This window comes from Stomoxys calcitrans, chromosome 2, assembly GCF_963082655.1.
Source record: "Stomoxys calcitrans chromosome 2, idStoCalc2.1, whole genome shotgun sequence".
NCBI lineage: Eukaryota > Metazoa > Arthropoda > Insecta > Diptera > Muscidae > Stomoxys > Stomoxys calcitrans.
This window is the reverse complement of record NC_081553.1, coordinates 63483949-63499178: the sequence shown is the minus strand read 5'-3', so window position 1 is coordinate 63499178 and position 15230 is coordinate 63483949. Positions and strand designations below refer to the sequence as shown.

Genomic DNA, 15230 nt, shown 5'->3' with positions numbered 1-15230 from the left:
ACAATAGAAATGAATTGAAAAATTGCACTCTGCACACTGTTGTTGTAGTTACGCTCTTTTTGGGTCCACTTGAAAATATGCAATATGGCTGTCATGGCGTCTCGTTGATAGCGAATTGATTTTGTTTTTATCTCTAACAGCTGTTTTTTGTTATTGTTAGCCATTGGTATACAATTTCCTTGCACTCTTTCGAATGTTGCATAGTAGGCCGTTGAGTAGAGTTGCCGTGCTAGACACTTTTTATCTTGATGATAAGGAGACATTTTAATATGGTGGACTTTTGTTGTGCTACATGCAAAAGTGAAAACCACGTCATTGTTTGATATGTAACGTGACTAAGTTCTAAGTATTATACAAATTAATTTCATCACATTTTTATGATAAGTTTCATGAATAAAAATATTGGATAATAATTTGTGTCTACAAATGTTAACTATATTGACATTTATGCCTACAAATGTCAACTATATTGACATGTATGGAATTTATCATAAAACGTGATGGTTCACACAAATTATGATAATTTGAGAACATAGCAACTAGGAATATATAAGGAATATACAGATACGACATAAAAAATTTATTTTCGTTAATCTTTGCCTTGGTGCACAGATAGGGCTTGACAATAGGGTAAAATCTCATGGTCAAATCCCCAACGTGAAAATTCCTCATACTAGGCCGTTTGACCATCACATGGAAGATATTAACAAGTAGATCGAAACTGCGAAAAGCAACTTAGAAGTTTGGATATATTACACTTGAAACGTTTTAAATGGTGATTTAAAACCCCATACGAGTAAAGCATGTACTTTATTAATCGTCTTGACATTCTTAGTCGATCTAGTTTAGCGAACGTCCGTCCGTTTAGCGAAATAACAATACCGCATTGAGTTTTGACACAGATAATTTTTTTCCTTTTAGGCTGTTGAAAATTGGGACGAGTGTGCCAAATCGGTTGATATTTGGAGATATTTGTCATATAAAACGGTTCGCATTTGGAAATATTTCATATATAGTGGTTCTTCGATTTAACCTTGAAATTTAAATTTAAAAAAATATATACAATCTTCGCCCTAACAGGCAGAAAAGCTTGAAGGTTATGTTTTTAGTTTCTCTTTCTAACTATTGTTAAATTAAACTTTCTTTGGCAGATGTGACCTTTATTTTACGGGGTCTAATTTCGCAGATTTCACAGTCTCTATAATATTAAATTAATTTTAGTTGTTGAAGTTCCTTATTTTTTATTGTATTAATTTTTATAATCTACGAAAATAAAGGAAAAAAAGTAAAAATGTGTTAAGTTCGTCGGGGCCAAATCCTATGTACCCACCATGGATAGTAAACGTACAAAATTTATGACAATTCAGCCAAAATTTAAGCCTCTTGGAAGTAGTATACTAATCAGGGGATCGATTTATATGGAGCTGTATCAGATAATAGACCGATTTGGACCATACTATACACTTGTTGTGCCCCAAAGTTTGGATTCCAATTATCCGTGTGGTCCGACAGGATTTCGACCACAAACTATCCCAATCAAATTGTTGTCTTATGTTAGGCCTACTCCCAAATGCTAGAGCAATTCGTCAGACGTAGGAGGAATGTCCTCAAGTTACTTGGGGTGCCAACGCATACGGGTTTTGACAAAGAACCATTATTGACTACATAAAAAGCAACAGGACGGTCAGTTAACCACTAAATATGCAGTGCCGTTGGGGCTTTGCCAGCTGTGCAAAACACAGTGAAATAAGATTCAGACCTGCCAGAATGCTGACCTATGAACTGGGAAGGACTGCCTTTTCAGTTCTCGTGTAAACCACCTTCATTAGGCGGTCATAACGGACACACACCAAGTAAAATTTCCGCAAGTCGAATAACAATGGGGTTCCTAGGGGCTCGGACGGACAAACGTGACCAAATCGACTTAAAATCCCAAGACGATCAAGAATATATGCTAAGAGCATTGGTAGTGAGCCAGTAGTGAGATTGCGGTAAAAATGTTGAAGATATATATATTTACCTATTTTACTTAGGGGAAAGTATGTGTTTTCAATATTTTTTGCAAATCTATAATATCTTAAAAATTGCGATGTCCTATGTAGATTCTTGCAATAATCTTTAGAAAGCCAACAATTTCACGGGTGTTGACACACTTTTGACGCTTACTTTATAGATTGTGGGGTGGAGATCAATTTTGACGATTTAAAAACAAATTGGTATACCCCCATCCTATGGTGGAGGGTATAAGAAGGTAGCCTTTACCTTTACCCTTGTGTTGCAATCTGCCAACTGACAGCTCTATTGTAAAGCTTGACATTTTTGAGGTTATACGTACTCAGAACGTTTTGCATACGAGCGCTATTTGTTTTGTATACACTAACTTAAAGGATTCATCTTGCCCCAAAAAATGGAATTAAATCGTGAACATTTTCGTGCGATTACTTCTACAACTTTCGAAGTGGATTAACTCGACAACAGTGCATCGATTAACTTAATTCAATTGTTGGCAATGAAGCTCCATCCAGAACTAGTGTTTATCGATGGTATGGTTAATTCACCCGAGATCGTAGTTCACTTCAAGACGAATTTCGTGAAGGTCGTCCAAAATCAGTTGTTGTTCCAATAACCATTCAAGCTGTGCGTCATCTGATATTGCAAAATCGTGAGATTGAGACAACCTTAGACATTAGTAGGACCAGCATACATTCAATATTGCATTAACATTTGATCGTCAAAAAAATTTGTTCGCATTGGATCCCACACAATTTGTCAATCGCTCAAAAAAGCGTCGTATCGATTGGTCGAAAGAATTGCTCCACAAATAGGAAACAACTGCATTTTGGAGCACTCAAAACATCGATTTGATGAGTCTTCCGCCATATAGTCCTGACTTGGCACCGAAGGACATCTTTTTATTTCAGTACGTAAAAAATTTAATGAGAGGTCAACGTTTTTCGATACCTGAAGAAGCGGTTTATGCGTTGAGAATGTGTGTTTTGGAAATACCTCAATCAGAGTGGCAAAAGTGTTTCGACAATTGGTTCAAACGCATGCAAAAGTGTATAGATGTGAATGGGGAATATTTTGAAAAACAAAAAAAAAAAACGATTTTCGAGGATTAATATTTGGTTTTGTATTCTCTAATCCCGAAATATAAAAGGCAACCCTCGTAATAAACAGGTAGAAGCGCGAAGTTCGGCCGGGTCGAATCTTGTATACCCTCCACCACGGATGGAATTTGCCAAGTTATTTGCCCGGTGTCTCTTTGTAGACAAAACATGTAAAAACGTGCGTCCCAGATCGGTTTATATCAGGTTATGAACCGATTTATACCATACTTAGCACAGTTGTTGGAAGTCATAACAAATCACTTCGTGCAAAATTTCAGCCACATCGGATGGGAATTGCGCACTCTAGAGGCTCAATAAGTCAAGACCCGAGATCGGTTTATATGGATGTTATATCAAATTATAAACCGATTTGAACCATACTTGGCACAGTTATTAGAAGACATAACAAAACGCTACATGAAAAATTTCAGCCAAATCAGAAAAGAATTGTGACCTCTAGGGGCTCAAGAAGTCAAGACGCGAGATCGGTTTATATGGCAGCTACACAAAACATCGCCCGATTTGGCCCATTCACAATCCCAATCGACCGGCATTAATAAGAAGTATTGTGCAAAATTTCAAGCACCTAGCTGTGCTCCTTCGAAAGTTAGAGTGTTTGCGACAGACGGACGGACATGGCTAAATAGAACGTCAAGATGATCAAGAATATATTTACTTTGTTGGGTCTCAAAATGTCAGCCAAATCCGATAAGAATTGCGCGCTCTAGATTCTCCAGAAGCATAATCAGGAGATGGTTTTATATAAGAGCTATATAAGGTTAAGAACCGATTTCGACCATACTTGACGTAGTTGTTGCAAATGAAAAGAATAAATTTCATGCAAAATTTCGGCCAAATCAGATAAAATTTGCGCTCTCTAGAGGCTCAAGAAGTCAAGATCCGAGATTGGTTTATATGGGAGCTATATCAGGTTATACGCCGATTTGCACCATTCTTAGCACAGTTTTTGAAAGACATAAAAGAACGCTTCGTTTACAATTTCAGCCATATCAGATAAGCATTACCCCCTCCAGAGGCTCAAGAATTCAAGATCCAGGATAGGTTTATATGGCCGCTATACCTGGCCGACTTGACCTAGCTTTATTCCATCGAAAGTTTGCGTGATTTCGAGAGACAAACAAACGGGCGGATATGGCTAAATCGACCTACAATGTCAAGAAGACCAAGAATGCAATTTGATTGTTCTTAGATCAATATTTCGATCTATTGCCAACGAAATGACGAAATTAATATAACCCCATCCTATGGTAGAGGATAAAAAAATATTATAGAAACATTAAATATATTTCTGTTGTTTTCTTAAATCTGCATGCTCATGTAGCTTCCAGGATTCGCTAAATAAGGTTAAACCAATCGATCAGCCGACATACATTTTTTTTAATTTTTGGCAGTACTTGGCATTGAGGATGTCAACTTGTTCTTTTTTTACATTCATTTTTTGTTTACGTTTTCACCTATATGATGACATTTTTAATCGGTAGATTTGACATCCTGGGGTCTATCCATTTGATGTTTTCTCATGTGACCTAACCTTCTATCAGTGAATCCTGTGTAGCTTCTCTCGAAAATTGGCATGCTTACGAAAGGCGGTTAGACGTCTGGGTTACAAACGAAATGACCAAGTTTAGTATTATGAGCAAAGTGTCAGGTGGGCGCTTTACCCAAAAAAAAACTAATATATTGGCCGATCTGAATAATACGACACTGGAATCATGGGCATTTAGCAGAGCACGAATCTGATTTTTATATGCCCATTTTTCAGCGAGTCGCCCCAGTCCCAAACAAAAAACATAAAGCTAAAACAGAATGAGCGCGTTGTGGAGCGTCGCGTTGAAAAATGCAACTCTGCAAATAAATATTAAAAAGCAAGTCGCAAAAATTATACATGTTTTAACTTTGACCACCAAAAACACTGCTTCAAGTGTGACACCACCGAATGACGGCCCGATTCAAGCGTCAAAGTCGCAAATTTTTTAACTTTCGCGCCTTGCCTTTGTGGAATTTGTGTGCAGAGTTGCATTTTTGCAACGCGATGCTTACAACCAAAGATATTTTTATAGAAAAATGTGTGAAAATATTTTTTTTAGATTTCCCATAAATGTAATAATTAAAGTATTCGAATAATAATTTGGACCGTGAGCAAACTTTGAGGCGGCCAGCAAATGCAAAATTTGATCGTTCGTTCTGGGTTCAAATTCGCATTATTATATTAGAAATTTAAAGTAGGTTCATATGATAACCATTTCAAAAACGAATCGCTTAAAAATTATTTTGACTTGTTGCTATGCTACAAACATCCAAAACTGAATGCCTATAAAAAAAACTTCTAAAATAATTATTAGCAGTTAAAACCTATTGATTGACAATAAAATCAGAAACATACTCATAGCTATCTACATACAATTCTTATACACGATAGCTGACAACCCTTAATCCAAAACATCAAAACACAACACAACAGCAACAAGAGAAATTTGAGTACTTGTAACGGTATGAGTCACCGCTTCGCACACCCCACCACTATGGAAAAAAACGTCACATACGTCAACAGTCAACAACGAACCAAGTAAAATCACTGTGGTGCCCCATAAAACAAATTCAATGGCCGCCATATTGAATGAGAAAAAACCCCAATGAGAGTGAGAGAGGACAAATAGAGAGCAAAAAGCAAGGGAGTGCAAAACAAAAGCAAATTGCCAGACGTTGTTGGGGTATACAAGTATCGATCCAACTCAAGTATAAACAGCAGTTTCAAAGCGTTAATTCAACGAGTCAGACATCAGGAAAAAGCAAAACACAATAATACATCGCAGCAAAACAGCTGAAAAAGACTTGAATCTAAATACCATTTGGTTGAAAAGTATTTAAATGTAAGTTGGGCCACTATGATTAAGTTGTTTTACAAAATAAATAGATAAGTGATACCTAGTGACCAAAGAAAAAGGGGTGGGCAATTAAATTTGTATTTTCTTTTCATTTCTATTTAAATATAAAATGCTTAAAGAGAAAAGTCATTTGTTAATTGTGCTTCAAACATAACGCATCGCAAAATAATACACCCACAAGAAAAGTATGTGACTAAAGTTGAGTTGAAGGAACAAAAAATCATTTTGTAATTCTTTGAGTTTATTTATGAATTCCATTGAAAATTAACTTGATATTTTCCCCATTATAAACGAAACTTTTTCCTTTGTTTTGTTTGCCTTTTAGAAAATTTATTGTACACAACACAAAGAAGAAAAGGAAAAAACATGAAATCGTTTGTGGCCTTTGCTGTGCTCGCCGCTATTTGCGCCGTAGTCAAAACCGAAGAGGTCTGTCACAATAATGTGGTCAGGGCTTGCTCTTCCTCCACTCTCTCTGGTAAGTTCTCTCCACATTTTGTTTTTTCTTCTCATATGCATAACCAAAAATGTAAGAGACCGTGCATTCTGTTATATGTTAACATTTCATGGAGATTTTGTTAGTGGCCTGGTACAGAGATAACAGTGTTAACAGTGGAATTTTAACTTGATAACAGTAATTTGATGTTGTTGGGGACTAGTGTAACAGCTGTTAATGCTGTTTCTGTTGCGTTGGCCCTGTTTGTTATTCAATGTAAAATCATTCTTATAACATAAATTTCCGGTTGCTTTTTCTTTTTTTATTCCTGTTTTAATTGAAATTAAAAAAAAAATCATAATGTTTATAATTGACAAGCAATTGCCGGAATGTTTGCTAGTGAAAGTAAGCATTTTTTTCTAGAGTTCATTTATTAAATTGTTGTTTTTTTGAAGTTGAGTGCGACAATTACTTTTTAGGTGAAGAAAAGGGAAAATTTATTATTATTTTCAAAAAAAAAAAAAATAAATAAATAAGAATAGTTATGGGATAGCGCAACGAACTCTAGGCGCCACAAAACATTGACAGAATTTTCGATAAAATGTACCCCCCATTCTGTACCATAGCATGAGGGTTACACTTATTACGTCATTTTATGTGCAACATCTCGAATAATTGGCCCAAGAGTCTTCCAAGTTGATTTAGCTTTGTCCATCCGCCTGTCTGTCTGCCATAAACACACTACTGAATGAGGCTAAAATGCAAATTTGTCCCCTAATAGTCAATGAAGGAAACTGTGACGCTTCCCTCATATCAATGAGCGCTGTTCGATTAGAATTTTACCGTGGTGAGGCTGACCGCTCAGCGCACTATCATTTCTTTTTGATGTTTGATGAAAAAGTTGACCATATTACTCGGTTTTTATGTAGTTCCCCATGGCGAAACTTAATTAAAGGTAGTCTCATTTGTACAACAACCACAAATCATATCATGGTGCAATCCGCCATGTTGTCATCAAGCTGATCGATGTTTTGCCGACACTCAAAAAGAAATTTGTGTGCGGGTGTGTATACGTGTGCGTACATGAGCAGAGAATATGCGAGAAAGAAGATGACAACAAAGAGAATGCAAACAAAAATCTGTCATCTTAATATCGTCAAACCTGGCCGGCCGGCTGTTAACAGCTGTTTGCTTGCCAGCCTTGGCTGGGTACTGTTAAACATCCAGATCAAGTAATAGTGCAAGTGAGTTGGAGTGCCCAGAGTGAGCTAGTGGTGTAGGGTTACCGACATATTTTGCTGCATTAGTCCTAGACCAAGAGGAATCTAGACCTAAACCTATCGCTCTAGATCATGAAAATCAAACCTTACGTCTCTGGGTGGTGGTTGCCTAACTTCCCTTTTGTAGCGCTGAACTTCTAGCTCTACACCATTGCATACAAGAGCTGCAAGGGTTGCCACTGAACGAACATTTGCTTATCAACAGCGACAAGTCAACAAAATTTCTTTGTTACAATGCCAAGATATTCCTAAAGTGATCTGAAAACCTTGCTCTTACTTCTGAATTGGGTGAAGGATTAAAGTTTAATACCCTTCACTTTGACAAAACTAACAACCCTGCTTTTCGTTTTGTTTTTCTAAAAACAACTTTTATACGCCCTGTTTTGTCAACAACTTGCAGATGACGCAGATTTCATAGACTTGAAAATATGCAACTGCATATTCGTAGTAACCTTGAATGAACTTTGTTTCAGAGATAATGGGCTATATTTTACGTATATACGAGGACCATGAAGTAATTGTCGCATTAAGTATTTCTAATTTTTTCTCTTTTTTTTCAAATTCCTAGCATTTTTTTTTCATTGTTTGTCTCTTTCTTTTTTTCCTTAGTTGAATTTTTAATTTTGGCACAATTTTTTATTTATATTTTATTTGTGTTTTTTCTTCTTTTATCTCTGCCCAATTTCTCTAGGTGCTTCCATCTGTAACTCCCGTTATGGTGGCATTGAACACATTGAACCCGAGGTGCAGGCCTATGTCAACTCACATTTGACCAAATCCTATGAATACTTGTTGTTGGCCACCTATTTCAATTCCTATCAAAAGAATCGTCCCGGTTTCCAGAAATTGTACCAAGGCTTGTCCGATCGCTCTTTCGATGATACCATTGATTTGATCAAACAATTGACTCGTCGTGGTGGCCGTGTCAACTTCAACTCTGTGCATGAAAGCCCTGCCTCTGTATCCAAACAACGCATGCAATTGGAAGTCGATGAATTGCACTCTTTGGCCATGGCCTTGGATAATGAGAAACAATTGACCAATGGTGCCATTCATGTTCATACTCGCTCTTTGCATGCCGCTGAACGTGATCCCGAAATGGCTCAATACATGGAGGAGAAATTCTTGAGCAAACAAGCTGACAGCGTACGCAAAATGTCTGGTTATGCCAATGATTTGTCCAAATTGATGAACCAACCTGATCCCTCATTGGCTGTCTATTTGTTTGATGAATATTTGCAAAAGCAATAAATTTACAAAAACAAAAAACAATAACAAGAAATTTAATAAACAAGCCACATTAAAAAAACAACAACAACAAATAGCCGAAAAGACAAAGATTGTTAAAGGAGCTAGAAGGAGGGGAGGGGGAAAATTGAAAAAATAAACACAACAACTTACAGCATCTTAGATAAGAAGTTTACTCCCTCTCTACCACCCACCCAACGTGCGGAGCATATGGGTTATGTCTTTTGTTTTGATTAGTTTATGCTTGAATTCCAAAAAATCACTTTCAATAATTCGAAATTGTTAGAAAAGTAGTATTACCAGAACTTCTATTATTATCTACAATTACTTCTTTTTTGTTTGTTTATCTTTAAATAAAAATAAAAAAACAACTATTATTAACTGTATTTGAACAAAAATTACCTACGCATACATACTTGCGCATCTATCTGAAAACAAATACCAATAAAAATTCTAGCTCACACCCACAGCACAAAAACATGATTCTCTCACTCCCTCTCTCTTGATTGTGATATAAATATGCATTAATTTTAATTTTTCATTATTTTTAATCATAACATCAAAACGATTATTTAATAATAAAAATGGCGTGTGAGCCTGATAATAAATAAATAAAGTTAAAAACCAAAGAAACGTGTGCATTTTTTTTCATGTTTTATTACGTCTGCGGTAGGCAGTGAACTCTTATCTCTTTACCCCCATTAATTTATGTTAGGTTGCGTTGCTACTTAATTAAAGTTGTTTATGTTCTCAATTGTTGTTGTTGTGGTGTTCCCCTATGAGAGCATGAATATTTGTGTCTGAGAAATTGTTTATCGTTTTTTTTTGTTCTTGTTTGTTTTCTTGTATCGCTATTTTCTATACAAACTGCTTTGAATTCTCAGAAAATCTCGAAACTTCTCAGAGAAACAGAAACAAGAATCGTCAACTGATTAAAATTGGGCATATTTTTGCTAAAATGAATTTAAAGAATAATTTACAAAACTAAAGTTAAATAAAATTTCTTATAGAAATGAAATTTTGACAAAATTTCCTATAGAAATGAAATTTTGAAAAAATTTCCTATAGAAATGAAATTTTGACAAAATTTCCTATAGAAATGAAATTTTGACAAAATTTCCTATAGAATTAAATTTTGACAAAATTTCCTATAGAAATGAAAAGTTTGGTCCAAGTACCTGGGGAGCCGCCTCAGCCACAAAACCCCTTAAAATAGGGTTATGCGACGATCATGACAATATGGGACTCAAATGAAAGGTATTCTGGAGTATGACCGGGAAGAAAGAATAGGCTTTATAATTTATTGATATCGGAAGCGGTCGAATCCTCCCCCGTTACCCCAAAAACACCACCCAAAATCAAAAGTGCACCGATAAGCACAATATGGGTATCAAATGAAATGTATGTGGAGGCAGATAACTTATCTGGCATACAAATTCATGTCGAAGTATGGGGGGTCACCTCACCCTACGCCCAAAATGGGCACTTTAGTCAATCATGGCTATATGGGACTCGGTTTGTTTCTTCCGTATAGACTCAACAAAGGCAGAACCGATTTTATCGAAATGTTCGCATGTTGTGTAAAATGGTCTGGAAGGAAACATAGGCTATACAATTTTTCGATATCGGAAAGGGGACGGACCCTCCCCCTTACGCCAAAGACATCACCCAAAATCAAAAGTGGACCGATCTGGACAATATAGGTATCAGATGAAAGGTATAGGAGGGAGTAGAATACGAATATAGTATTAAAATTTGAGTCTAAGTACCCATTGGGCCGTCCCAACCACAAAACTCCCCCAAAGAGACATATTGGACGTTCATGTCAATATGGGGGTCAAATGAAAGGTATTTGATATTAGATATCGAATCTAGCATACAAAATCAGATCGAAGTATAGGGGGTCACCCCACATCCTAAAAACTCCCTAAATGGGCATAAGACCCATTATGACTGTATGGGACTCGGCTGAACTGAATTTCTTAAAATTTTCCTAGATTGTGTAGGTTTTTATGGAAGGAAACATAATTTTTAGATATCGCATGGGGCGATATTGATATCCAAATGAAGAGCCATGCGTTTGGGGGTCACCCCACGTAGTTACCGACCATTGCGATATGTGACTTATATAAAAGCTATTCGAAATTGATGCTTATTTTTGGGACGAAGACCATGGGGTCCACTTCACCCTTAAACAGAATTTAGTTACCGATCATGCCAATATGGGGCTCACATAAAATCTATTTAGAAGTAGAGCACGAATCTTATATTTACTTTAAGGGCGGGTGGTCACCCACCCCCGAAATACCCCGTAAACAATATGGTATAAAAGACTCAAAAAAAGGCATTTGGGAGTAGAGAAAAATGTTGTCCTAGCAGGGGCATAAATGAGTGCTTTCCAATTCAAGTTTAAGCTCAATGATAAGGGACCTCTATCTATAGTCCGAACGGCGTGGTGCAGTGCGGCACCTCATTTGGTAGAATTTACAGGACCATGCATGGCTTGGTACCTCGCAAATTGCGCCAGCATTAAGAGAGGATAACCACCGCTTTAATTTTTTCTTCGAACGTAGGCTTTCAGCGTCATAGACGGACATAGGCTACAGTGGCACGAATTCGATATCCACATTCAGGTCGAAGTGTCCCCTCGCTAAAAAGACATTAGAGTGTTAAAGAAGGCACAGCGGAGTTGGGCCGGTTCGGCTGGTAGACTATATAATTTTTCAATATCGGAAGGGGGGCGGACCCTCCCCCTTACCCCAAACGTACGACCCAAAAATAAAGGTGGACCTATCGCGACAATATGGGGCTCAAATGAAAGGTACTCAGGAGTAGAGTACGAATATTAAAATTTGGGCCCATAACTGGGGAGCTGGTCCGACCCCAAAACCCCTTTAAATTGGCATATTGGACGATAATGACAGTATAGGGCTCGATTAAAAGGTATTCGGGAATAGATTACGAATATGGTCACGAAGGAGGTATATGCTATATAATTTGTTAATTTTGAAAGGGGCGGACCCTCCCCGTTATCCCAAAAACACCACCAAAAATCAAAAGTAGGGACAATATGGGTATAAAATGAAAGGTATTGGGGAGTAGAAAACGAAAATGGTGTTAAAAATTGAGTTCAAATATCCAAGGGGTCGCACATGACATACAAATTTGTGTCCAAGTATCCAGGTAGCGCGTTATCTTCTGAAAGCGCTTCAAATAGGTTAATTGACCTATAAAGACAATGGGGGACCAATTTATAGATATTCTTAAGAGGACTGCGATATTCCAATATGTGCTCAAGTGGCAGAAGAGGTGTGGCGCATAACCTTCCTATAGACGCCGGAATTTAATTGCGGTTGTTTGCGGTATTATTCTTTTAAATTTCCAATTCTGAGATGAGTCTTAAGAATAATTGTTTAAATTAATTTAATAGCCTTTCTTTGTCATAGATAGAAACAAAATATACAACAACAAAATTTAAAGAAATAAGAATTAAAAAAAAAAAATCTGTGGAATTAAAATGTTGTCAAAATCCTTTATAGAACTGTCAAAAAAAACCTATTTAATTCATTAAGTTGTGTGAATGAGGCCGTTAAAATAAAAAACTTATTTTTCGCCTTGTGTAAATAAAGGCGCAGCGAAGCAGGCCGGGCTTCGCTTGTCTTAAATATAAAAATCAATTTGTGTGTTGTTCGGTTTGTTTGTTTGTCCGTTCCTTATAGACTCAAAAACGGCGAAACCAAATTTCCTTGAAATTTTGAAAGATAGTGCATAATGATCCCGTGGTGAAAATTGGGTACTACATTTTTTGATATCTGAAGGGGGACGGACCCTCCCCTTACTCTAATTTCCACAAACGCCAGATCTCGGAGATGGGTGGTGTGATTTAAGCGAAATTACTTGCTTGCATTCTTACAGAAACTTAAAAACAAAAATTTGGTATCAAAATCTGGGGTGAGGTGCCTAGGAGCCCGCCCAGCCCCAAGACCCTCCAAACGGATTTATAGACCAATCACTACAACATGGGTATCAAATTAAATATATTTGAGAGTAAAAAACTAATCTGATATCCAATTGTGGAACTAAGTGTTTCGTGAGTCACCCCAGCCCCCAAAAAAAACTCCTCAAATCGGACATATTTACCGACCATGGCAATATGGATCTTAAATGCAATGTCTTCGGGAGTAGAGCACGAAAGGGACTTTCACTTTTGGTAACAATTTCTCGGGGGTCCACCACACCCCAAGAAGAACTTTTAGTGACCATTGCAATTGGGGGTTTAAATAAGAGGTATTTGAGTATGGAAGAATCCACAGGAAAATTGGAATACATTTTCAACTGAAATTAGGCAGAAATTTCCATAATTAGAGTACTCCTCTCCAACATAGTATTATTGGGCGCAACAGAGCGGGCCGGGCTCAGCTAGTCTTATATATAAAAATCAATTTGTGTTTGTCGGTTTCTTTGTTTGTGTGTTCCTTATAGACTCAAAAATGTCTTTGAAAATAGTGTACTAAATTTTTTGATATTGGAAGGGGAGGCGGACCCTTCCCCTTACTCTGATTTTCTGAAACGCCAGATCTCGGATATGGGGGGTGCGATTTAAGCGAAATTTTGTATGCTCTCTTATAGTAACATAAAACCAAAAATTTGATATCCACCTGTGTGGCACCTGTGGGGCCGCCCCACTCTCAAAACCTACCAAATAAAGGGTGATTTTTTTGAGGTTAGGATTTTCATGCATTAGTATTTGACAGATCACGTGGGATTTCAGACATGGTGTCAAAGAGAAAGATGCTCAGTATGCTTTGACATTTCATCATGAATAGACTTACTAACGAGCAACGCTTGCAAATCATTGAATTTTATTACCAAAATCAGTGTTCGGTTCGAAATGTGTTCAAATTTTGACAAATTTTGTTCAGCGATGAGGCTCATTTCTGGTTGAATGGCTACGTAAATAAGCAAAATTGCCGCATTTGGAGTGAAGAGCAACCAGAAGCCGTTCAAGAACTGCCCATGCATCCCGAAAAATGCACTGTTTGGTGTGGTTTGTACGCTGGTGGAATTATTGGACCGTATTTTTTTAAAGATGCAGTTGGACGCAACGTTACGGTGAATGAACACATTTCGAACCGAACACTGATTTTGGTAATAAAATTCAATGATTTGCAAGCGTTGCTCGTTAGTAAGTCTATTCATGATGAAATGTCAAAGCATACTGAGCATCTTTCTCTTTGACACCATGTCTGAAATCCCACGAGATCTGTCAAATACTAATGCATGAAAATCCTAACCTCAAAAAAATCACCCTTTATATATAGACCAATCACGCCAATATGGGACTTAAATGAAAGGTATTTAAGATTAGAAAACGTATCGGATATCCGGATATTATCCAGCCCCAAAAACACCTCTTAATCGGAAATCGACCATATTTATCGACTTAATTTATCGACCAAGGCAATATGTGGCTCAAAAAATGGTATTTGAGAGTAGAATACGAATCTGATATCCAAATGTAGGACCAAGTTTGTGGGGGTCCTCTTCCCCAAAATACCCCCGAACGGAACTTATTACTGACCTTGGCAATATGGGGGTTAAATAAAAGGTATTTGAGTGTAGAATACAAATATGATATCCGAATGTGGGGCCAATTGGGGACAGCCCCTCCCCAAAAACACCCTCAAAGAGGATAAATTTGAGACCATAGCAATATGGGACTAAAATGAAAGGTCTTTGGGAGCAAAGCACGAATCTAATATCAGTTTTCACCCCCATTCACAAAGGACTCATTTGCTGACCATTGCAATACGAGGCTCAAATAAAAGGTATTTTGGAGTAGAACACGTATCTGATATATATTTCAAGGGCAAAGTTACTGAATGGCCGCCCCATCCCACAATGCACCCCCGAAACGGACATGTTTGCCAACTATGTCGTCCACGAATGTCATAACAAAATTCAGGACCAACTGTCTAAGGGACAAAAAAACAAAATTTCCTATGGAAATGAAATTTTGACAAAATTTCCTATGGAAATGAAATTTTGACAAAATTTCCTATGGAAATGAAATTTTGACAAAATTTCCTATAGAAATGAAATTTTGACAAAATTTCCTATAAAAATGATATTTTGACAAAATTTCCTATAGAAATGAAATTTTGACAAAATTTCTTATAGAAATGAAATTTTGACAAAATTTCCTATAGAAATGAAATTTTGACAAAATTTCCTATAGAAATGAAATTTT

The 15230-nt window shown here is 36.9% G+C and overlaps 1 protein-coding gene across 3 annotated transcripts; it reads left to right on the top strand.

Moving 5' to 3' along the window:
- The first annotated feature begins 5856 nt into the window (after positions 1-5856).
- LOC106086120 (soma ferritin) lies at positions 5857-9613 on the top strand. 3 transcript variants are annotated; one of them, XM_013250651.2, is made up of 4 exons: positions 5857-6001; positions 6342-6494; positions 6831-6857; positions 8424-9613. In XM_013250651.2, exons 2-4 carry the CDS (start codon positions 6383-6385, stop codon positions 8981-8983), a joined length of 699 nt encoding a protein of 232 aa, XP_013106105.1. In that variant the 5' UTR covers positions 5857-6001; positions 6342-6382; the 3' UTR covers positions 8984-9613. The 3 variants fall into 3 exon arrangements, with proteins under 3 accessions (XP_013106105.1, XP_013106107.1, XP_013106106.1); XM_013250652.2 differs by lacking the exon at positions 5857-6001 and adding an exon at positions 6104-6201; XM_013250653.2 differs by lacking the exon at positions 6831-6857 and having other exon boundaries at positions 5858-6001.
- The last annotated feature ends 5617 nt before the right edge of the window (positions 9614-15230 follow it).